Genomic DNA, 25,716 nt, shown 5'->3' with positions numbered 1-25,716 from the left:
TTATTGTCAAACCTTTGGCTGCTATGACAAATGACAAATTTAGACTTTCCCTTCATCCTATGCAGTCCCCATCCTTCTTTTTACCTGGCAGCAACTTTGACAAGCCAGATGGATCTCTGATGTCACTCTGTCCAGTGTCCAAGCAAGTTGGTCCGACACTCAGTCACCTGGCCCCCAGCACTCAGCACCCAGTCTGACACTCAGTGTCAGTGGATCCCAGGTAACTGCAGGGCTTTTCTAAGCTCTTGTCAGCACGGTCAAATCAAAACTAACCACAGATAACCTGATATGCCAGAAAGAGGGGAAAGTGTTGATAATCTGTCAGAAAAACAGTGGTGCTAGAATTTATGGTTTACATTAGAAAAGTACATGGTCAACAGATTTGAATCCAGTCTGTGTTTAACACTGTTGTAAAGCAGTCTTCCTGAGTTTTGTTTCTTTTAATTTTTAGAGGTTTGTCATCAAGCTTCAAGTGAAACTTTTTTTGTCAGCACATGCCCCAAACAGATGTCCTCAAGTGGGTACTATGTCAGCTCAGCTCTGAAGACAAATTGCTGTTTCCTGCGAGCAGACATATTTGTTGGAATGCTCTTAAAGTTCCACAGTTGGACGGCAGCTGTCCAGTCAGAAGGTTCCTTCTGACCTGTATGTTTGCCTGTGACCCCAATATCCTGTGTTACACACTCCTAATAGTTGAAACACAATCACCTACAGCTACTATGTGTATGTGAGAGAGAAGTGGAGAAAATGTTTCTTCAGCATAAACCTCTGTGGGTTCAGTTGCATTTCTCTAGGCCTAAAGGCATGTGAAATAGGTTTATTTGACAGTGATAGGTCAAGGCTATGTACATGTGATTCTAGTTACCTCACAAACTTTAGTTTACCTTTTGATGTCGCTTCATAAGACCCTGTGACTGATCCACAGAATAAATCTGACCATTTTACAAGCATTGTCAAAAAAATATGGTATGAATGAAAGTGATGCCTTACTGTGGGCATGCGAACCTTATGATGGTCATGAGGGGCCAGACCCTATATCTCTGTGGCCAAGATATTTCACCCATAGTTAGGGCACCATAAATCAGGAACCAACCCCAGTTGCAACTGTGCCAAATGTGGAGCAAGGCAAGCTGACCCTGCTTCCTCACCCATACCTCGCCCCATGAAACCGTCTCTCATGGCATGATGGTGGCTATGTGTTGACTATGCAGGCTGTGGATACGTGTCCGATTTGTTGAAAAGTTAAATTAAGGCTCTGGAATGTCAGTAACTATTTATGCCATATTTGGAAGAGTAGGGGTTTCATGATCTCCTCTTGATTAGTGTCTTGAGCCACGTATTCTGAAGTTCACGTATCTCTGTGCATTTGTTGTCTCCAATGAGCAGTCTGTCTTTATGTATGTAAAGCAATAGTTTAGCCAAATAAGTATAGGGGATCAGAAAAAGTATATCTTAAGCACTTTTAAATTCCGAAAGTGACTAACCAGTGAAATTATGGGTCACATTATGAAAATCACTGCCTGCAAATGTAAACACTGTGACTACCATTCTAGCAGGCTGAATAGGAACTGCTGTTCAAAAAAGAGTACAGTGCCCTCATATGGCAGGCTGATACATCCCTATCAGACCTCCTGGGGCCAGTTATGGCACTGTATGGCACCACCTTGTGGGCCATGGAAAAAGTGTTTCATAAAACATCTATACTGTAATATATATATAGTAAAAGTGCAATTTATTTAGGTTTTCCAGCTGTAGTTTTGGATAAAAAAAACTCCTACACCCTGCCAATTTTGCAACAGCTGCTCAAAGGAGGACACGAGAATGGAGCATCAGGTATAACAAGACATTTCAGCTACAAAAGCTTAAAAATATTCTCAAGGAAAACTAAAACAAAAAAAACAAACTAAAGAACACAAACTAAAATAAATATGACTAAACAGTATCATTATAATTGTTTGCATTGTAAAGTAACAGAGTATAATTTATTGCATTTGTCTGTTGGATCTTAGCTATAGTACTAATGTTACTGGTCTCAATTTGGCTGAAATGTGTACCACCATTTATATTTAAATTTAAGTTGCTTAACTTGAATAATTGCATTAAAAAACTGAATTTGAATTACATAATTTGAATTTGTATTGTTCAATTTGAATCATTGCATTGAGAAACTGAATCTGAATTGTAATTTGAAATTTAATTTGTTAGTTTGGAACTGAACATTCAGCAATCAGCACCTACGTGTGTGTGTGTGTGTGTGTGTGTGTGCCACGGCAGTTGCCGGTGTCTGGGGCAGTTACTACTGCCCTGCCATGGCAACTGCTGCTGTTATGGGCATTTGTTTGTTTTTTTTATTTTGTGAAACAGTCGTCAGAGTTGTATTTGACTCGCTGGCATTTCCATTACGTAATTTCTGCATTAATTGCAAGGTTTTTTTAATTAATCTCTCAACCGCTGCCGCTGTGTGGCGCAGCTGCCACTGACAGGCCGCGGCAACTCCTGCTGCTTTGATCATGTTTTTATTTTCTAGACATTGTTGTATTTGACTCGATGAAGGTAACATTTCCATCATGTGATTTCTGCATTAATTTGCATTGATTGAATTAATCTCTCAACATCTGTCTCAACTGCTACCAGTGTCTGGGGCAGCTGCCACTGCCAATCACACCTATAGACCCCAAATCCCAAATGTGTATATAAAGCATGCTAGTCTACATTTCTCAGTGCATCACAGGATTCTAATTTAAAATCCTGCACTAAGGGCTTTCTGCCATTGAATATATTTGAGAAAATATGTTATATTGTCATCATATATACTGTTTTACCATTATTAGACAACCCATGCTATGGCAGAGGTAGGAGTACTTGTGATCTCTCAATGGACACTTATGTCAGAAAATAATGTGACCCCACCCCTTACTCCACATTTAAATTAGTTCACTGTATGGTGATATTATTATTATATACTCTGATATTCCATCTGTTTACCTGGCACATATACAGGTGCTAAAAATCCTCATATGGGGCTCTATTGCAGAAAGCAGAGAATAAAAGTAGTTGATACAGTTAGTGAAAAAAACAAATAAGAGGTAAAGATGAAACAAAACTTTAATTGAGAAAACAACTGAAAAAACATATACATATGTAATGCTTTTATTGGTATAAATGGTATATCAATAACAGCATTACAATTACAACGGTATGTAAAACATTATTACTATATGATGGCAATTTATTATTGTTTAATGTAATATTAAAGTTTTTACTTTCCAACAAATAAAGAAACAAGCAAAAAAAACAAAAAAAAAACAGAAAACATTTTGCTTAATTTCTTCACACAATGCACGCACATAAAGAACAGAAAAACATAGTTAAAAGCGTCCTGTGCCCGCTAAAAGAAAACAGAAATTATGTATTGTTCACAATGTGAATGATTAAGTTGATTTTTTTTTTCACTCAAGTAAAAACGGCAAGCCTCATCCTGCATAACGCATGTCATGTGACATTTTTTTCCCCGCTAAAGGATTTTCTTCCCACTGGCTTAAACTACCATTTTCAATTTTACTCAACATAACTATGAACCTCAGAATAACACACATGATGTTGTCGTACAGAAGAGCTGCAGTGGGTTTATTGATGGACTTTACTCTAAGTGTTTTTTATTTTTATTTTAATTGAAATAGTTTTATTTGTTAAAATTTGAACATTTAAATGTCTTAGCGGCTTCTTGCTACTTTAAAAGTTGATTTAAAATTTTACAAAATATCTGAAGTCCACATACACATACCTGTGGAGAGTGATAAGTAAAATAGATTCAAACACTTATACTGGCATTACTCTGCATAGGTGCATTTCTCAATACGTATTTTTTGTATTTTGTGTCTCGTCTAGGAACTCTCTTCCTGTATATTTTTTCTTTTGGAATAATTGGTGATATCATAATACAGTATAAACACTTCCACAGAGCTACAAAATCCAGTGTTCATTAGCTAGTTTACTGTGACCGAGATTACATTAAATTATGCTCTATGTCTGATGATCACCAGGCACATTCAGGGAGAAATGAAAATCTCTGCCAGGAAAGAGTCCACCTTTTTGCCTCACAAAAACTAAAAATGCCGTATCTGTGAGTGGCATATTGTTTGGTGTTTTTTTTAAAAGAATATGCAACTCATATAGCTGTGAGAGGTGGGAAGTAATATTTGATTTAATATACTACCTAAGTATGCTATGTTACAAAAGATGGATGTGGTTGTAGGTCAGTAGTAATCCAACATTTAGCTGTTTTTTACTGCTCTGAACATGATTGCCAACCCTTACTGTGGACACAGCAGCTTCAGGATTACACAGCATTATTTCAAGGCCTCCTCTGTAAATACTTGGTCTACCCCCCCGTCCTCACACTCACAAAAGCTGAACACTTGTGAGTCCTCATCACATGTATCTCCTCTGCCAGTCTAGTGGTCAGTAACACAGGAAAGCAGTGTCACTCACATAGGGTAATCACTAGCAGCTAATGTACATGTGCTAGCGGTAGTCGTCATGTTGGAGGGTAGGGACATACGTCAGTCTCGGCTGCTGGGCAGAGGTCAGGCTATAGAGAAGCAGTGCAGAGTTTAGTGTCAGAGGCACAACTTGGACCTCCGCTGCCTGTCTTTTAAAGGTTAGTGTGTTTCTTCAATACCTCCAGGTGTAATTTTTTAGTATAAGCCTGTTTTTGTCTCAGTCTTGTCAGCTGTACTGTGTTGGGGCGGTCAGGATTTATAGCTGTATGTGGTGCAGCTGCAGTGTTTGGCCATTGTGTGATATTTTGTTGGATGTCTCATTTGAATCAGTGGAGGGCTGTTCTGTAGCTGGGCTTGACTTGGACCCTTCCTCTAATTTGTTACTTCCTCTGATAAGGCTCTGTGGACTGATTGGGTCCATGTGGTGTTTTGTTATGTCTACCGAGCTGTCCTTGACCTTTGTGAGAGTGCCTGTGTGTGTGTGTGTGTGTTTTGAGGACAATGTGGTTCAGAATTCAACTTTCAAAACAGCAACAACAAAAACATTTTATCCAGTTAGCTAAAAGTGTCATCATAAGTTATACTGTGTTGTTTTAAATGTAGTATTAAGATTTTCTTTTTGTCGACTGAATGATGCAGCAGTGAATCATGCTTGTCTGTAATAACTGTCTATTACTGACAATATATTTGCATTTAATTGTTACCTTTAATCTTTTGTTCGCTGAGTTTTATGAAAATATTTAATACTTACAAGTTTTTCATGTAAACATGCTTTACTTTTTATTCAAGCATTGTGTTGTCTAAATAAGGGCTCTTTTTATCATCAGTCAAGGTCAAGGTAAACCTTATTATCCCAATTAGGGAAATTCATATGGTCATGGTGCAGAAAAGTGCACAAAAAAGTAATATATTAAAAATCATTAAAATTATGCAGGTGTAGTTTGACATGATAACGTGATGTAGTTTGACATGATAACGTGATGTTATGTGTGTAGAATACTTTGTTGAACAGGAGAAGAAGGCATCTGCTCAGTGGGGTTTCCGCTGGATGCTACAACATCACATTCTCTTGTCACACTTTGTACCAGGGGCTTGGGGCTCTCCCAAGAACAGGCTTAAGTTAAAAGTCATTTTGAGTATTGCTGCCATTTCTCCGTGATAGGTTCTTTGCTTAACAAATTCATAAACTTGAGTTACATGGTTTACAGAAATTAATCAGTAGCCCTACAGCAGACAGAGTGCCAAGAAGCCTATAAATTACCACTTAAAAGCATTGTAAATGATTACACTTTCCCATGTGGATTTGTAAAACCCAATCAAAGTTTAAAAAAAAAAAATCATCTCGATGGGCAGAATTAGAAACAACAGAAGTCACATTGCTAAGCCAAATTGGGTAAACGAAAATTAGTATGAATACAGTTTCACCCATGTCTCAGAATTTAGTTTTTGGATTAAAGCTGCTTGTTTAAAATTAAATCAGCCATCACCTCACATTTTACCTTGGATGCTGTTCTTATTCAGTATGCTCTATAGTTATTTTGACTTGACCTACAGTATTTTACATTCTAAACTGCAGGTTAAAGCATTGTGAGCTGTAAAAGTACCACATGGTTGACAATTGATGGAAATTCTACTACTCCCTATTTTAATTTAGATGTTGTACATTCATTTGAATGATACTAATTAGTTTTTGAATGACTACATGAAGCTCTTCTATCATATTTTAAATTGTCTTTGTATATATTAAAATAAGTTTGTTTCTGTCATAATTTACCGACACCATTTTTCAATGGTTTATTTTTGTCATATTGTTTTCTATTTGGAACATAGTAAGCCACTTATTGACATTACCATGAAAGTCATATCTATACATTTTGACAGCAAACTAGAAAGTTCAACAGTGTCAAATGCTTTCAAAGGGTCTAAAACTATACATATTGCTTAACTTAAATTAAGTTGTATTCTATCAGTAAGATTTAAAAGGGTCATAAGGGTCGATAAGTAGGTATTACTTTTACTTTTACTGGATCTACAGTACTGATGATTATAGAGAACATTGTCTATGTTTAAGTGTTCCAAGATTGTTTTATACACTAGTTTTTCCAAAAACATATGGCAATATTGAAATCAGATGATAGATTGTAAGGTATCCTGTGTCACCTGTTTTAAATACTGGAATAACTTCTAGGTCAGGGTATGCAGCCATTTTCCATGGATAAAGCCAGCATTAATGTTAAAGGCTCAATAACAGGAGTTGTTACTTGTATCAGCTATCTTCAACAAGAAATTCACTAACACTTGAGAAATTATAGCAGAACTTAATTCTCTAAAGGTTGAAGGTTGAACTTAATTCTCTAAAGGTTGAAGAGAATGATTAATAACTTTGCATGTAGCCTTGATATAGATATAATTTTGTAAACTCACTTAAGAGCCTTGTTTTATCTGCTCAAAGGAGATAAATGTACTTGTGTTTTAAAGATTTATCCATACGATTTAAAGGAGTAGAAAAATCAAATATATTTTCTCTTGAGATTATTGATTATTATCGCTATACTATGGATTGATTATGGAACGCTTTCTCAAGCCAGCAATAGACCAAGGATAATTGTGTTTTTTCTCAGCATCGACAGAACAACCAGCAGGAAAACATTTTGTGAAAGTTGATTTAAATAGTTCTATACATGCTTGACAAGGTGAATTTGAATTGCTCTCCATATATACATTTTCAAAGGAAACCTTTTAATGTTGATTTATTGCTTGAATTGACATTTCTAAGTGACTTCAGAGTTGTTATTTTGCTTTTAGTTTACAGATTTGGAAATGATCTGATATGTGAATATAATTTCTGACTTCATGAAAGTGAGTTCATAGACATTTAAATCAATATGCAAATATTCTTGAAAGGAAGGTCTCTGGGTTGCTGTCAGGAATGACATTTAAAAAAAGCAATTTCTATGTATGAAGGGTAAAAGAGCAGATGATGCATAAATAACATGGCTACTCTGCTCTACTCTCTACCCAAATGCACGGACCAAACAGCTTATCTTGTAGTAGGGACATGTCTGGAGGGACATCACAGTGATATGTTGTGTGACTCGATTTCTTCATTAGCAAGCTTTTCTGTCGTGTCATCCTTATCTACATAATCCTATGTGCTCCTCTTAAACTTTTCCCCTTCCACACCTAGTTACAGATTATTTGACACCTGTATTCCTCTCTTCATCACAAGATTTGTCTGAAGTGTCTAGCACAGTGCCAGCTGCTCAAGAGTCCATATTAGTATATTAAGGACACTGTGTGTCAGGATGGCAGAGCACAACTCTAGTATTTATAGCTTTGAGTCATAAGTTGGAATGGTGTAAGTGTATCTCTCCATCAGTATGCTTGCTCACTTAAGAGTGCATGTACAATCGGCAGTAAAACTGGGGACAGTCAATTGTCCAAAGGGAGTCAATTATCATAATTACATGGGTAACTCCTAATTACATGAGTGACTATATGGTATATAATTTTGTATGAGTATACTGTAGGTCTATTTCATGTTTTTCGCTATCACAAATATATAGACACATAGCCCATGCAAAACAATATAAATAATCAAACTTTTTTTGCATGAAATGTTTCTGCACAAAGTTGCAAAGTGCAGTGAGAATTACAAACAACTGTTTTTTAGTCTAAAACACCTATAGTAGTATACTACAGTTGGGTTTAGCTTCATTTGACACAGCATTTTAATGTATTTTCCATCATTTTTTTTTCTTTTTACCAGTTATCAGTAATAATTTTAGTTACTTAAGTTATTTGGTTTTCATAAAATCATTGTTACTAAGTAAGTAAGTGAAAATGATACAATGGTAAAAAAAACAAACAAACAAATGTTTTAGAAGATAAAGAATTAGAGAAATTAGTATTTAGTCCAATGAAATTCAAAATGATCTTTTATTTGAAGGTGAGTGTGTCAGACTTCTGCCGAGTATTATAAAAAAATGATATTGAAGTCTTAACTGGTGATCTTCCTGACTCAGTTTGTCAGATTTCATTGGATAAATATTATGGTTGTAAGCCATAATATGACTAGTAAATGGAACAAGTTGCCACAAGCAAAGTTAAGTTGATGTAACTAACTCATTGAGATTTACAACTGTGGATGTGGAATCAGTTATGAGTTGTCTCCAAATACATTTTGAATTTTTTTAGTTACATTAAGGTTTTAGAATTGGTTTAATGTGCTGTTATTATTTGCCAGCCATTACACTCTATTGTGAAAATTAGTCACAGAAATCAACTTGCATTACATAACATTACAAAACCTATGAATGAATACAGTTTGTAAAGTGAAGTCTTCTGTTAAAGTATTTATGTTTTTCAGCCATCTTAAAAAGCCAACCAAACTTCCATTGTTTCCTTGAGTTTTCATTTTTTATATACGTTATTACAGCAGGATAGTTCATAGTTCACTAAGTGATGTTTGTGGTATGAGTTTACGAGAGAGTTTATGATGTGGCAATGGTACACAAGGCCACATCACAGCTACAGAAGCTAGTAAGAACACAGACATGGAGGTGATAATCTTCCATAAGATTCAGTTACATTAATTCATATTTGAAAATGTACAATTACAGTGTGTTTTAAAATCCATCATTGCACATGTGCAGTACAATCTTGTAGGAAGGAGGTGTTTCGCTTGTGCAAAACTTCATGGCTGACAAAACTTTGAGATTTTGCCACTTCTAATCTGATTGGTCTGTCACCTCACAGCACGGGTGGTAGGAGCAGTTGCTAGATAGGGCAGTGTCAGGTGCTTAACAGAGATGATGTGATGAATAGTTGGGTAGACTAAGTTTAGACAGCATGTGAGAGCATTCATCAGAAATTGAAAGGACAGACCAGCCAAACAGGGTCACAGTACCAGTGGGCAATGTGATTCTAAGTGGTTCAATTACAGCAGGAAGCTGGTGTACAGTACAGTATAGCAGGAGGAAAAGAGGTGCTTGAACAACTGAGAGATAATTGAAATAATATTTGAACTACAGAAGATGGCAGAGTTTCTAGAATTACTCTTGGTGTATCATCTCACAATGTAGTGTAAACAGCTATCTAGCTGGTCCTCGACTTTACAGGTAACGTTTTTGATAATATGTTTGTTACAGTGATGAAATTACCCACTAAAAGTAGCACAAGAGCACAGAAAGTTATTTCTGTTTGTGGTAGCTCTGGCTTGAACAGACTAAAGTAACGTTGTCAGCCATGAAGGAAGCGATGAGACTAAATAGTGTCGCTGAGATGGCGAGTCTGTCTGGGGTAAATGCGCAAGTCCAGAAATACTGGACAATATGAGCTAACATTCTGTAGTTAATGGGGTTGTAGTGACTTTGCTAATAAGTATAATAATGTTAATAATTCACTCTGATTGTTAGCTGACATAACCATTATCCAAGCTACTTTCATTAGCTATACTGTATATCCAAGAGAAAATGCATTTACTGACTATAAACAAAGACATTGTTCAGTTTGAGAACAACTTTATCACTAGCAAACCGCAGTCTAATACCTCTTGGCACTGATTATTTCCAAAACCCAGCAGCACTGACAGCTTAACTGATGACTATGCCCAACTGCCAGCCATCTGCCAGTTGATCATTTGCAAGATTTGCCTTATTCACTGATGCTGGCTATGAGGAAGCGGTACTGTCTAACCCTGGTCAACAAGAAGGCAGTGGTCTCTGTAATACATTTTTTCTATAGTTGTAATGTTAATGAAAGTAGCTCATTTACTTTAATCATAGCTGCTGGTGGTTGTAGTTAGTAGAGCGTCGTGTGAATGTTCATTAACCTTTTCAAAATTGGTCTTTGTTTGGTATTAAAATACAATGTGTGGCTTTGAATACAGGTAACATTTGAAATTGATATATTATTCACAGTTATGACCAGGTATAGATCTTTCACTGGCAGTTTTCTATTAATTGAAAATTCCCAAACACAAACACAAATTTATCTTAAAAACAAATGTCTTTAATGTGCATTTACAAAATAAACTGCATGGCTTGTGTTTTATTGCCAGCACCACCCAACCTCAGTTGACCTCTAAGTGAAAACAGGCTGTTAAAGATGGCTAGTCTGAACACCACTTCAGAAGCATACATAGGCAAAAAACAGAGCAGTTAACCTTTCAGCTATTGTGTGAGATCTAACAAGGCTACTGAATTATTCCTTTTGAGTTTCCTGAGGAATGTGATTTTTTTTTCTTGACAGCATCACTGCAGCGCCTGTGGACAGCACTGATAAGAAGGGCATCCAGGTGGGAGGCCAGCTGCCAGGTGGTGTGCAGGTGGGGCCTCAGCATCAGAACCAACAGCTCCTCTTGACCCCAGCCAGCCTCCAGCTTGCTCAGCTCCAGGCCCAGCTTACCCTCCATCGCCTCAAACTGGCTCAGGGGGGCAATACAGCTTCTGCTGCCTCTGTTCTCAATCAGGTTCTTTCCAATGTCGCCATGTCCCAACCCCTGTTTAATCAGCTACGGACTTCGACTATGGTTGGGAACCCTCAGGGTGCCTTCCCCTCAGGGATGATAGGTTATCCCTCTTCAAATTCAGCCTTGGGCCCCTTAGTGGGTGGAGGATTCAACCAAAACCCAGGGAATGTGAGACTGAACCATCCTGGTGGAGGGGGCATCGTGGGCCAACACAGCACAGAGTATGGTAAAAAGTCAGGGTCAACTTACCCCTCTGATTCTGACAGGCGTCTTCAGTACAACTTAGCTGGGGGGACATCTGCAGCATCAGCCACTGCTGGTGATGAACAGTACTCAATGATTAACACTCAGGCAAAAAACATGAACAATGTTGGTTTCCAGAGAGATTTCTATGGGCATGATGTCCTGGGGCAACAAACTGGGTTTAGTGTCAACGAGCAGAATATGAATGTGTATAACTCCTCTGGGCATAAGGAGCAATGGAAAGGCCCTGCTAACCTGAGTCACACTGGAAAGGTTGATCTGGTGCCTAATGCTGCCAATGTGTGGACAGCAGTTGGTCAGCCAATTCGGTCCAGAACAGAACTGTATAACCCTGAGGAGCCAACCCCTGACCCCAAGTTCACTCCCAGTAGCGGGATTTCCTTGTTTGGTACAAGTGGCACACAGGCGTTTGGCGGCTACCAGCCTCTGCATGGAAGTGAGGAAACCCTGTCTTCGGGTACCAGAACACTTCAGCCATACCAAGTCAACGATTACCATGCTGTCACACCCACTCAACTACCACACCAGTGTAGCATCTGTGACAAAAAGGTCTACAACCTCAAGGTGAGTGAATTGATCAGTTAAAACATAAATGCATGTATATAAATGTGTAAGGAGTTGCTTGTTCTGTAAACAAGCAACTCCTTACAAACAATTGTGAGTGAACACGCTGGAAAGTTCAAGGTCATGGTCATAAGATATAAGATTTTATGTAAAATGTGGGTCCTGGCCTTAAATGTAAAAATAAGTATTAGAGCAGCTGATATACAGCAGCAATATGTTTGGATTTGATGGACATCCACTAACTAACTGACTAAGTAAGTGACCTGAGATGTTGTCTCTTTAATTGCTGTAAGCTTATACAGGGGGTTTACGTGAGCTACCATGGGAGGGCAAGCAGTGAGCTTTCAGTGTGTCCAAGCTGTTTGAGTCTAAGTTTGGATGGTGTGTGTATGTGCGTGTTTTTAGGACTGGGACCAGCACGTGAAGGGAAAACTACACCTGCAGAACCGAACGTTGTACACAAATGAAAGGTGAGTTATCTGCAATTCTAAAATTAATTGGTTAGAGTTTAATGCAGGTTGTAATTGTGAGAAGTGCTCTCCCATACATGTGTTTTTACTACTGAGTGGCAATTTACAGTGACACAAGACTAGTGGCTTTACATGGTTTATTCAGATTTTTTGTTGATTTTCAAACAACTCTAAAGAAAATCTTCGCTTTTATTATTATCCTTGATCATGGTTTGGTAATATCCCTCAGTGCTAGTCTACTGTGTTTGAGTGTGAATGTATTTTTTAAGCTTTAGCACTGTATTGTTCAGTTTGGAGCAAATATCTCTCTTATGTTTTCGAAACATTTTATTTTCCTTTTACTTGCTCTAGATACAGCTGTCTTAATGTTTCTATGAATATGAGCTCTGTCATAAGATATGAGTGAGCAAGGCAGGGGAGAGGCAGCTAAAATCAGCCTTCTCTGATTGTTGCAGCTCCGCAGGCGTATCAGCTGGAGCTGTTCACTACGCTGTCAGCAGGCCTTCTGATGGAGGTCTGAACACAGGAGGAACGAACTCCATGGTCTACTCTGCTACAAGTCAAGGTAGGATAAGCCATTAGTCACCACAAGTGTCCCTGCTTCCTATCGATGTTAGAGTGATGTTTGTGTAATCATTGAATTATGTGAAACAGAGCGATAGATGGAGGTCAGGGAGTATTTTTAGAGTTATGTGAGGCTATGAGGCAGCGTGTTTTTATAACCTGACGTAGTGTATTTTGATACGTGGATGTATGGTGTTAGTATAAAGTGTTTTGAAATTTAAAACATTGTGGACTATAACACCACCCAAAGTCTTAATTTGCACTGGTTGGGGGTTCATGACTTTTGGTGCGCATATAGTAATTGTAAACCCACAAAGCTGATGACACGTGTGTAGTGCTTTTCTACACAGAAACAAACACCACCTGTTCTCGATCACGCCAATAGTATCTGTCCAGTCCGTATCAAAGTGGGATTTGGCAGATGGGGGAAGTCTAAAATTCGGTGTAAGTGTGTGGGCCATGGCGGGCTCGGGGTGGGAGGGGTTTAACTGTGCTTTACTCCTTCGCTCCTTTTTATTTGGTCTTGGCACATATATAACCAATACTATATTTTCCCAACACAACATTTCTCATTTTGCACTTGGCTAGCTTAACTGAAACACTGATATTGAGCACCAGCCATTTCATCTCGCAATTTCATTGAAGCCAACCTTTGTAATAAAACTACACCAACCAGTGCTATTAATGTTAATAATCCATACTCATTACATTATTATTGCACTTACAGTAACATATCGATTTTAATGACTAATGTTTTTTCACCTCACCTGTCTCTCATGTGCTTTGCTGCTCCATGTTTGTGAAGCCCTGCTCTCAGTGAAACATGTTGAGAGGAGGGGAGGATGGTTTTTTGGCTCGCTTTAACCTCTGCCCTTATGTATTCCCTGATGTATAATTACTTGAAGGCAGACCACTTGTGGGTGGCAAGGGACAACATGAAAGAGCCTTTGTGCCTAATCCTCACTGGTCACATTTTTTATGGAAGGGGTCCTGCAACTGGAGGTTTGAGAAATAGTCCCTTCAGGCAACCATGGTTATATATAACCTTTGATTGATCCTTCTTCTCCTCTTTAAATATTCAGTGTTTGGAAAAAAGCTGTAAATGAGAAAGAAGTATCCAATGTAGAGACATCTTGAAGCCATAACAATTACATTACTTTTAACTCATTAAAAAATGTTTTGGAATGATGCACTTTGTAAGTAATATTTATAACACTGACCAATGAAGTCAACCAATGTAACTTTTGTCCCCCCACACTACTGCTGTAGGAGAACAATTTAAATCCAAATTTCAAATTGTTTTCACAGATGTATCCTCAGGAACCAATACATCATACTTACCAGCTGCAGCCATGAAGACTTATGCCCTGTCAGACACAGGATTTGCCTCACACCAGCCAGAATCAAAGGTCAGACAATTGTTTTTTTTCTCTCTCTCTCAGGCGTTTGCTCTGAGTATATGAAGCAAATTTTTACGTCAGGTTTAACTTGTATCTAAAAATAAATAAAACATTTTTTTATTATTGTTCATGATATTATTGAAATATTAAAAGTGACCAATGACTAATATTTGACTCATATCAGTGGCTCAGAGGGCACTGGCCAGCTGTCATTGGTGTTCTTTGGTGCAGACCAAGATTGTCAGATTGATAAGTTATCATTATATTTTATTGAATTAACACTGCATTTCTTCAACATGCTGCATTTATTCTGTATACTGTATCTTTAAAGATTTTGGAGCTTAGGTGTATAATGGACCCCAAATGTTTTTAGTTTCATGAATGAACCCAGATCCCCTTGTTGACAGCTGCTGAGGCTGAACAGTAGGCTTTGTCTGGGCTGGACAACTCATTTCCACTCGGGTAGCCTGAGAAACTGCTTTTATAATGTTGTCTACAAACTGTTGAGATATTTTATATATCCTTATCTTACCATTTACCTTACCACTTACCATTACCAAGGATCTCGAACCTAGATGGAAGTTAACTGGTAACATGAGGATATATAAGGAAATTGCTTCTGTACTGAGGAAGTTCAGCAGTGTCCATTTGTGAAGTTACTCATACTTTGTGATTCAGTTCTAAATCCTGCCTTATAATACTTTTTTTATTGCCTTTCAAAGCAGATATTTTCATTTTAATTTGTTCTCTACACAATGTTTGCACAAGCCCATGCTCTAACTATATCGCACTTATGGAGTGTAACTGCAGAACTAAATGAAAGCCTTAATTTGCACAAAATCTTTACTGTACTTATCAACATAATGAAGCCATCATATAATTAATGCAACTGAATATGCCTCTTGTGGACACTGATTTGAATAGGCTGCTGAAGTGTTGCTAAATGCCTACTGTAGTGACGCTCACATAACAAGAAAGTTTTATCCATATTGTATAAACAGAAGCTTATTATTTAAACTACATTTAAACAATATTTTTTAGCCTTGTTGAAAAGGTTCCTGAGGAGAGCTTATCTATCCCGACTTGCTGCCTTGCAGTGAGTTTCCCTCTTTGAATGTCTTGGCTATTTACTAGTTTACTAAGGTTGAAAAACAGCAGCTGTTGATAGGCATCCATCATGAAGGCAAGTCTCCTGAAAAGTTCAGTGCAGATTATGAGGGAGGTGAATCATATGCAAAACTATGTTTTAGTGTATAATCACCTAAACATAAGAAAAGTTATGTTTATGTTGGACCAGAATTGACAAATTAAACACTGGCTCTAGATAGAGCTTGTAGCGGTCTTCATACATTTCAGGGAGAGGGTGAGGTGTAGTTGCTGTAATCAGCAACTACTTGGCTAGATGCCACTAAATCCTAGACACTTGATCTTTAAATACATAGTTATCTAAAATAAATGTGTTTAAGATCTAAAATAAAGAATTGTACGGTCAAGCTCCAGAGGCGATGTTGTTTAAATTGCATCCCTTTCACTGTAAAACCGCTTCCTCCATTCCAGCTCTGCTTTTTTCATCCATTTGTTCTTTTCTTCATTCTTCAGCAGAGCCTGAACTCAGTGATGTTGAAAGTCATATGCTTCATTGGTTGGCTATTGACAAAATGTTTTATTGTATCAGTGGGAAAGTATTTATAGGCTGTGGTACATGGGCTAATGTTAGTTGCTATAAACATACACCTGTCTAAGCAGAACAGGTGGGGTTTTATTGTTTTTAAAGCCCTTTGTTGAACAGAGAGCACTCAAACAAATGCACATGCACAGCTACATGCCACAATAATTTGTGAAGTTGTTTTTTATGTATTAAGTTTTGTTTGCGTATGTGTGCTTAAAAATTTAAAGGTAAACACTAAAAGCTGTTTTGCTAAAGTAAAATTGACAAACTTCAGTTGAATTGATTTTGTGATCAAGAAATGAAAGAAAAACAACAATTAGTACAACTTTTATGTAGAAGCTCATATACATAAGCACAAACGTACACCAGTACACCTATACATGCTTGCACAAACACGGCTGTCCTAGTGTCCAGCAGCCCAGCTTGAAGTAACACGGTAGCTTCATGTGATAACATAACTCAAACAGAGATAAACACAGGCTTACAGCTAACCGCTGTTAGGAGCACAGACCTCAAGACCTCCGGGTCACACCCCCCTGGCAGTGGTGTAAAGTTTCAGACTGGTAAAGTGATCTGAAGGATCAGCATGCAAGTGCCCTGCATAGAAATGCGGGTTGAAAACATGGATCCTGCTTTGTACAAATAAACAGACATGTCTTTAGGAGAGAGTCCAGCTTATGTCAACAGGCTGCCTGTGAGAAATAGGAAATCACTGTGTGAAGTGGTTGTTATCTTTTACACCAGGGTGTGAACGTTTTAGCAAAAGAACATATGGCTGTGGCAGGTAAATCCAGCTCTGATAACTGTTGTCTGTAGTGGAAAAAGTGCAAATCGTTGTGTTGTGTTGGTGTGTTGTTGTAACAGAGAATTTTCAATTTTTTTTCCATGAAAAGTTTTGTTTTTGTTGTTCCATGCATTGAAAGTAGATCATTTAGGGAGGCCCTAGCAGTGTGTATAGTGCCTCCTTGTGAGTAGGCAATGACATAAAATAACTCTGCGCCTCTGGTTTGCGGTTAACAGAGACAGCTACTGTTCAAAGCCCAAGCCAACCTCGACAGTGATATCAATGCTGTGGTCAGTCTTGTCTGGGCTATCAGACACAGATGACATTTTACAGGTCAGACATTAGCGGGTACAGTGAGCAAGTCTCTTGTTCTCTCTAATATTCCAAGGACATAAACAGCCTATTTCTGGATCTGTTTATCGACCCCAGCCTGCACTGACCTTTATTTATTCTGGTGGTCGTAGTGGCAGTGACATGGAGCCTTTAATAGAATTATTGCTTGTATCTGAAGCTGTTGATGTCAGCCTGCTGGCCAGAAACCATTAAGTTGTGGCACAGAAATGAATTTATGAATAGTAACATGGCCTTTCTACAATTTGTGGAAAAGAGTTTAATCAATATCCAAAAGTACCATTTTAAAGTAAAGTAGGAGACCTCGGTGTATTAACGACTTCACCTTTTTATGTAAGGTATCAGAGATTTGTGAGATGCAGTCACATGTAATTTATGGACTATGACTTCATGTATATTTTGAATAGTGATACTCTTATGTTTCAACATGCATAGTAAAGTGACTAGTTAGAGACTGTAAAAGTTTCCTACTCCCTTTTCTTCATTCTATACTTGATGGCTGTTGGACTCAGTGTGAAGTGTTTGTTAGTGTTGGGTTTTCCCTGAACAAACTCCCTGTGAAAACAGAGAGCCTGGCTGCTGGTCCAATGTGGAATTAGGATCCCAGACAGTCCCACACATGGAACTGTCTGTCAGGTCTACCAGCCAGAGAAGCAGGAAGAAGAGGAGGGGCACTAGAAAAACTGCAGTTGCAGCACAATGGTTGCAGAAATAAGACACCCTAATATGACAAGCTGAATTTACTACTGCTCTGTAGGGATATTACAAGGATCATGAGGTGTCAAACGGTATGTCCACCAGCTAGTTTGATTATAAGTATAGATAAACAGATTAAATCAGAAAGTAGCACTTGCCTTTGTGTTTTTAAAGCTGTGATATGTAGTAGACAAATTGTTCGGGGGAACTAATGGGAAAGGAGAAACAACGAATAAAACGGGGTACAGACAGACAGAGAGACAGGTAGGCAGACTGACTGACTGAATCTTTATTGTCTAAGCTCTAATAAAAGGTGCTGTCACTGTCACTACCGAGCATCACATAAGCACATAAATACATTATAAAGAGAAACACAACTGCATGAAAGACTGATGCATCCATTTATTTATACACACACATCAGGAAATAATAATACTGATAAAACAATAGATTCAGAAATAGTGATAAAATAAAAATAAAATATCTAAATCTATCTGAGAAAACATTTCTTTCACTCCCTACTGTCTCTATTCAGCCTATTGCGTGTCTCCATGAAGAAAAGTATAATTAACTGCTCAATTAACCTGCTCATTTATTTCAAGTCAAATAAAGAGGAAACGACAAAGGGCTGTTAAACAATGCAGGCCAGTACACATGACAGCTTAGAGGGATTTGTGTGAAATGTGTGAGATGTCTGGGGACAGTCAGCTGACAAGTCTTTAAATCCAAACAAGAAAACTTTCATTATCACTGCTGCACTACAGTCAGGAACTATTAATAGATTCAATGAGGTGGGCTGTATCAAGTAGGGATAATGACATGACATCCTGTGTGACAGTGTTACATTGACGTTAGACAGTCTTGCTCCTCTACAGTACAGATTGTTCAAAGATCTTGCAGATGCTTTTTCTTGTATGTTTACCTATGTAGAAATAGTAAAAGAGACACTGCGGTTGGCAAACAAATTGAAACTAGATTGTTTATCCAACAACAGCTGGGTTCAGAAGCCCTGTCCTCATTATGGGTTTGTGCTCGAAAGGTTAACAACAAAACAAATCCAGATGATTAACCATGGCGTTATTGTAATTGTACTGTAAACAAGATGAAGTTATTTTGATTGTGATTTTGTTTAAATATTTATATGCCACAGTGAAGGTTATTGACTCAGTTCACAAACTGTTTTCAGATGTTAAATATATTTAAACGATGGTTTTAAATTATGGTTGCATAAAGATTACAATTTGTTTATTATATTATTTTCAGCCATTTCCACCCAGAAAGGCCACCGCAGGTCGAGTTGTTCACATCTGCAACCTCCCTGAAGGCAGCTGCACAGAGAACGATGTCATCAACCTGGGACTACCGTTTGGCAAAGTCACCAACTACATCCTCATGCGCTCTACCCATCAGGTACAATTTACATTAATTTTTCTTACTTTGCAATTGTTACTTAAGTTTATCAATAAATTACTTCTTTTTAAAATCGACTTTCTTAGTTAAATATCATTATAAAGGGTATATATTACATTTTTGGTACTTGGCTAACACCCCCATTCTGAGTGCATTAGTACAAAAAGGTTAACAGCCAACAACACCATATAGTTCCAGGGTGAGAGTCTTATTTACTTTGACATTTGTGCGCGTGTTATCTAAGTACAGCTGCTTGTCAGACCTACAGTATGGGCTTATATGTCTTTGATTGCGTACAGCCTTGGTTCAAACCCAAAATCATTTCACACATTTTGCTCTGCGTGTGCGTTTGCACAGACCTCTGTCCTGATAAGCTCCTGAAATGTGCCAAAATGCACATCATGAAATGCATGTGCATTTCTCTGATTATAAACAGCTTTTTCTGTTGCAGCTGTTTTGTGATATCATGTACATATTCATATCCTGTGTCATAACTTACTGGCTGTTTAACTACTCGTACATGACAGCTCATTCAGGCTCACAGGTTTCAGTTATCAGAACTCAAGTGCAACATTAATATCACCCCTATCAAATGTAAACCATTCATACTAAAATCAATGGACTGGTTACTATACTAAAGTGACTTTTATGGTGATTTATTATGGTAATGAAACGTGATAACGTGTGATGATGATTTTCAAATATTTGCTTGCATCCCAGTCGGACATTTGAGATGTGAAATATGTTTGTGCAGATGTCCATGTGCAAGAAAGACTATATAACTGTCAAAGAGGATTATTGTTTACAACAATTTCTGTTCTCCCATCAGGCATTTGTGGAGATGGCATATGTTGAAGCAGCACAAGCCATGGTTCAATACTACCAACTTACTCCAGCTATGATTAACAATCAGAAACTTCTTATACGAATGTCTAAGAGGTACAAGGAGCTTCAACTCAAGGTAGGACTGAAAAGATATAATCAGCAGATTATACGATTTATCAGTCAGTTTCTAAACTTGAATTTCTTTTCTGTATAGAAACCAGGTAAAGATGTTCAATCGATCATCCAGGATATCAGCTCTCAGAGGGAGAGGGATGAGATTCAAGAACTTGAACAGTGAGGCAACTTTTCATGCTTCTTTCAGTCTCAAATTCCTGTTTTTGTGTAGGCAAGTCCTCTGAGTCACTAATCGAGGAAAGCGAAATGGAAATTCACTGAGGTGAAAATGTCACCAATGGTCATTGTTGAGTTGAATCAGTGTATGTTTCTGACCTACCTATCATGTCCCTTTAGCTACATACCAGAGAGAGCACGCTCCCGCAGCCCTATCAGCCGCTCTCTGAGTCCTCACTCCCACAGCCCCAGTTTTACATCATGCAGTTCAGCCCACAGCCCCCAGGGGGCGTTATGCAGGGGTCCAGAGAGAGCCAGCAATGGCATGGGCCAACGCCGGGGCTCTTGGGATTGGTCATCACATTTAAGAAGGGCTGAGGACGAAAGGGAGAGGGATGACCCTTGGAGGAACGGGAGCAGTGTGGATGATGATCGGCCTAATGGACGGGCAGCTGATCGTCGGAAGGCTTACCAAAAACCCTTGGATCATATCAGCTCGAGATCAGCAGATGAGCGAGGAGTAGGAGGAGGTGAAGGGATGAGAGGTAACAGAGACTGGCACCCACGAGGAAGCCCTCAAGGCATGTCCTTCAACTCTTACAGGAACATGGAGGACGACTTCTACATAAAGGAAGAAATGTACAAGTCAGACAAGCCTCCCAGACCTCCATACCAAAGGCATGATGCAAAGCCAAAGAGGAGGGATGGTGGTGACTACTACAGTAGGTCGAGGCATTCAGAGTTCGAGATGACTGAGGAGCCACTTCGAAGAACCCTAGAAGACAAGAGGCAGAGTTCACCAGACAGAGGCAGGAGCAAAAAGACAAGCAGGAGGCACACCACTGCGGAAAAACATGAGAGAGAAAATGCTACTGAAAACACAGTGAGTAACTTTTGCATATTATTGTTGTATAATTGATTGATGTGGCACATCTGTCTAGCAGCTAAGTCAGTTTTTCCCCACAGGATTGCCAGTTAAAAGAAAAATCTGGATCACCTCAGCAAAGCAATAAGCCAAAAGAGGCTACTGAATGTGGTAAAAAGAGAGACACAGTAAGTAAGCATTTTAACTCATTTGGGGTCCCAAAGATTAACTGCAAACATATTTATGCCCCAATGTAGTTGGACTATTAACAGCTCTTTTCTTGATCCATTTTTTAAGGAGAAGGAATGGGAAAGTGGAGATGACACTGATGAAGAGTGTTGGTATCCTAAGAACATGGAGGAACTAGTCACTGTAGATGAAGTGGGAGGAGAAGATGATTCCATAATTGAGCCAGACCTTCCTGAGTTGGAAAAATATGCATCCTGCCCCAAAGAGTCTGCAGAAGAAGAGGCAGTGGAGGCGCATACATTACCATCTACCTCGCCCTCCTTGGAGGTGCAGGCAACATCTAACAAGAAGTCTAACGAGGAAAAGGTCTGTGAGGAAGCTGCAGACCAGGCAGAAACATCTGTAACTGAGAAACCAGGGGATGTTTTAACTTCACCGAGTCCTGAAGACCAGAAACTCCAGTGGCCCCAGTGCCTAGTGGCTCCTGAGCTACCAGTCACTAACCTTAGTGACTTCCCTAGTGAGGAGTTCAAGGCTGCACTGGAGGAGACATGTTTAGAGGAAACCAAAAGTGGGCCATTAGAAGAGTTCATGGAAAATCACATTGATGAATCAGAAGACAGCAAAACTTCAGAAGTAGAACAGGTTACGGAAACAATCAATAACGGGGTTCAACACAAGGACAGCAGTCTTAAAAAAGGTACTTTATAGAAGAAAAATCAAATGTTTACAGTAGAACTACAGGAGATACAGTGTTCAGTTACATTAAGCACGCTGAGATTACATTTTCTATCTCAGTAGGATAGATTAGTCAAGGACTACGGACTTTGTCCCTCATCACTTACACTGAAATCTTGTCAGATCTCAAACAATAGTTTGTATTTTGAACTCAGAGATAACCAAGTTAGGAGCTGCACATAGGATGTATAGGATGCCAAAACATGCTACACCCTAGTAATAATTAGAACCATAGAATATATACATTGCTTGATTGTTGCAAACAGCTTGGTAGTTACCCAAAGGAACAGATATTTCTTGCAACTCTTTTATGAAATGTCCACATTGGAATAAATGTAAAAGCATAATTTGTAAGGCTTTGTGCATCCTGCGTTTCTCAGAATTTCCATGCCTTTTACAGAGATTGAAGTCCCTTCGCCATCTCGTGAGCAAGATAAAGCTGTCAGTGAACACAGTATCCCTTTGGGTAAGCACAAGTTTTAGTATCACAAATCTAAAACTATCTCAAATATACTCCGTGTATGACATTTTGTCATCAGGTTATGTAAAAGAGTAGCAATGATGAAAACAGATATTCTGCCTGGATTTTATTATATATCTATTTTTAGTCTTGTCACAGATACAAGTTCCTGGAGTCTTGAGCCAGTGGTCTTAGCCCTAAAGATAAAGTGTTATCATGTACACCATTAATAAGTACACTGACAACCTGTTGCATTAGCACTCTAATTGGCTGGAATTGCTTGGCCAGTTGCTGACCTATTTCCGTGAGCAGGTTGTGAAATGCACCCCTGAGAGATGAGTATTTATATTATCATTAGGGCTAGACTGACATGGCCAAGCACATGGCAAGTGTCTGGCCTTCTGCATGGAGACTTACATAAGCAATGGTGCAGTGTAATAACAATAGACCTCAGTACAGACACAAGAGTGTCACTATTTCTGTGTTCTGTTCATTGTTGCTGTTGCCATTTTGTTCAGTTTTTATTGTCACATTTATCCAGAACGTGAATGCTGACAGCATGTATTATGAAATGTACCATTTTTCACCTGAGCTAAAATAACATGCGTACTTGTTCTTACTGAATAATTTCATGTAATCAAGGTATAATTGTACTGGATGTTGTTTTATTGTAAAAGAAAATAATGTCCCATGCCTCCATGCAAAATAAAGTGTTGTTTTATGGACACTTTTCATGTGAAGATTACATTTAATCTCATGATTTCAGCATTTCTTGTACAGATAGTATATATTTTGCTATCAATGTAGGAAGTTCCTCGAGTTTCCTTATATTGACTAGAATTGTGGTATCTGGGACTTATAGTTACAACTGACAGAAGCAAAATCGTCATTTGATTCAGCGTAAACGAAAGCCTGAGACGGTTTGCAAAGCATCTGAAGTTTCAGTGCAAAGCATCCTAATATTTATAACCTACGTCACAAGTGGGGATAACCCATTCTCAAGTGGCTGTTGATGTTGGGCATACACCTCTTGCCCATCTCACTCGGTCATCCAAAAAGACCAGCTACTGACCATTTGTTCTGTCATAACATGATACATCTCTGTTGACAGTTTGCTTTAATCAGAACTTTGTATTCACACTGCTTGGGCCACCACACCCACTCAATTAGTATCATACGTAACACGTATAGAAATTATATACTCGAGATTACATAACCAGTCTAACAGTTTAAGTCTAATAATTTCCCACCAAAGAATGAATCATACTAGGCCCATTGGCAGAGGCGTGCTTTAGTTTCTCTGTCACTGTTGAAAGAAAAATAGATTTAGAATAGAATAGATTTGAATACATGTGAAAAATGTGAACGAATGCAGAAAAAAAGATTTACAGTAAATGGAGTACAGATTTACAGTAAAAGAAACAAGTGCTATATTGCCTTCAGTACTGCCACTGTGAATGCTAGTTGTGAGAACACTCATCTGTCAGGTGCTGATTTCTGGGATTAAACTCTAATTATTGTGTTCATTGTGCAATAGGAGTGGAGTTCATTGTGCCAAGGACCGGCTACTACTGTAAACTCTGCGGACTTTTCTATACCAGTGAGGACACTGCGAAGACCACTCACTGCCGCAGCACTGTACATTACAGGAACCTACAGGTACACACTGCACAGTGACATCAGGCCTTCAGGTGATGGTGACAAGAAAGAATAAGATAATAATCTTAAATTATACATTTCCACATTTTATTCATTCTTTCCTCCCTGACTTATATGAGCATGCCTATCCTCACTAAGTTAGATATCGGACAATAAATGTGTCCGTAGTGGATGCAGGTATACACCATGTCTGCCTGTGCATTTGCTCTCACTCCTTTTAAGCCAATGTATGTAGTATGAAAGATTCAAATCTGTATGCGTGCATGCTCCACTGTACTGTAGGGCACTGCTGGTGTCCACAGTCAGTGTGGTCTGGTAGCAACAGTTTTTACACCACCTGTTTCTGGGTTGATGAGTAATGTCTTCACACTCACACTTGCATGTTATATTAATTTTCTTTCTTTCTTCTTATATTCGTCTTATTTTGGTGATAATCATACTTGAAATGTTTCATCAAAGAGGTGTTTGCTAAACCGCGAAAGACTGTGAAAATGTATGAAAGTACTGGACTGGATCATATTAATGGTACGATGCTTGTATGCAAGTACTAAGTACTAAGTATAACTGCTAGATCATAGAGATATACACAATAATGCTAAAACTATTTAAATAACCAGCAGAAAAATTATTTTATCATTTATATAATATTCATTTTGATAATTTATTAAGTTTGTCCAAGGAAAAATAACATGAATGGAAGATTTCTATGACTTTGAATTAAATGGCTGTGTGCTGTTTCCTGGACAAAACAAAACAAAAAACTAGCCATCAAAAGTTCTCAAAGCCCAAAGTCTTTTTTTCTATTTATTTTATTTTATAAACTGAACAGATCATTGATCTTTTATTATTTTCACTGAAAAAATAATTAACAGATGAAATGAAAATGAAAAGTGCAGGAATACAGTCAGATATACAAACACGACAACATATACTGACGTGTCCGAGTGCACGCATAAACACACAAACGAACGCAGACATTGCATGTAAACGTGCAACTGTATTAAGTTTCTGATTAGTGGCCAAGCCATCTTGCATTTCTCTCGTCCCTGGCAGCACAGCTGAGGCAAGGCAGAGGAGGAGCAGTACTTCCATAACATTTGATGGATTACATTCCATGAGGAAAAAACCTGTTTTTAACAGTTGTGCTGTCTGTCAAAGCTCAGCGTGTGTGTGTGTGTGTGTGTGTGTGTGTGTGTGTGTGTGTGTGTGTGTGTATGTTCTGGTTTAAAGTTTGATATTAGTTTTTTATTTCCATTTTCTTTTTACCATAGATTAGAATATATATTAAGTATATATTCTTTTTATTATAGTCTAGTATATATAATTTACAGATTTTGTTGTTTTAAAATGGATATTATTAACTTAATGTAGATTCAGTTTCAGTACAGTAGCTGTTATACTACTGAGGCTCCCATTCTCAGACATTTGTCAAGCTAAAAGGATACGGTTAAAATGCAGCAACATGGCAGCTTGTGGGCTAAAGCTGATGCATGCAGATATCTAATACCTTAATTTTTTGGGCCTTTTTCAAGCTTTATTTTTG

The 25,716-nt window shown here is 38.2% G+C and overlaps 1 protein-coding gene across 5 annotated transcripts in view; it reads left to right on the top strand.

Annotated features, from left to right (window-relative positions):
- rbm20 (RNA binding motif protein 20) overlaps positions 1 to 25,716 on the top strand; it is a 53,234-nt gene that overhangs the window by 23,004 nt on the left and 4,514 nt on the right. For 3 of the 5 annotated variants that reach the window (XM_027283548.1, XM_027283545.1, XM_027283546.1), the window contains exons 2-13: positions 10,755 to 11,802; positions 12,208 to 12,272; positions 12,728 to 12,837; positions 14,145 to 14,245; positions 19,000 to 19,146; positions 19,976 to 20,107; positions 20,186 to 20,265; positions 20,443 to 21,145; positions 21,229 to 21,315; positions 21,425 to 22,016; positions 22,455 to 22,520; positions 24,052 to 24,173. In XM_027283548.1, coding sequence (XP_027139349.1) covers positions 10,755 to 11,802; positions 12,208 to 12,272; positions 12,728 to 12,837; positions 14,145 to 14,245; positions 19,000 to 19,146; positions 19,976 to 20,107; positions 20,186 to 20,265; positions 20,443 to 21,145; positions 21,229 to 21,315; positions 21,425 to 22,016; positions 22,455 to 22,520; positions 24,052 to 24,173 — 3,253 coding nt within the window. Of the gene's footprint in view, positions 1 to 10,754; positions 11,803 to 12,207; positions 12,273 to 12,727; positions 12,838 to 14,144; positions 14,246 to 18,999; positions 19,147 to 19,975; positions 20,108 to 20,185; positions 20,266 to 20,442; positions 21,146 to 21,228; positions 21,316 to 21,424; positions 22,017 to 22,454; positions 22,521 to 24,051; positions 24,206 to 25,716 lie in introns of all 5 variants that reach the window. The other 2 variants (XM_019271754.2, XM_027283547.1) reach the window with 1 other exon arrangement.

Source organism: Larimichthys crocea, chromosome X, assembly GCF_000972845.2.
Source record: "Larimichthys crocea isolate SSNF chromosome X, L_crocea_2.0, whole genome shotgun sequence".
Classification (NCBI taxonomy): Eukaryota; Metazoa; Chordata; class Actinopteri; family Sciaenidae; genus Larimichthys; species Larimichthys crocea.
Note: the sequence above shows the minus strand (reverse complement) of the source record. Positions and strands in the feature narration are given on the sequence as shown.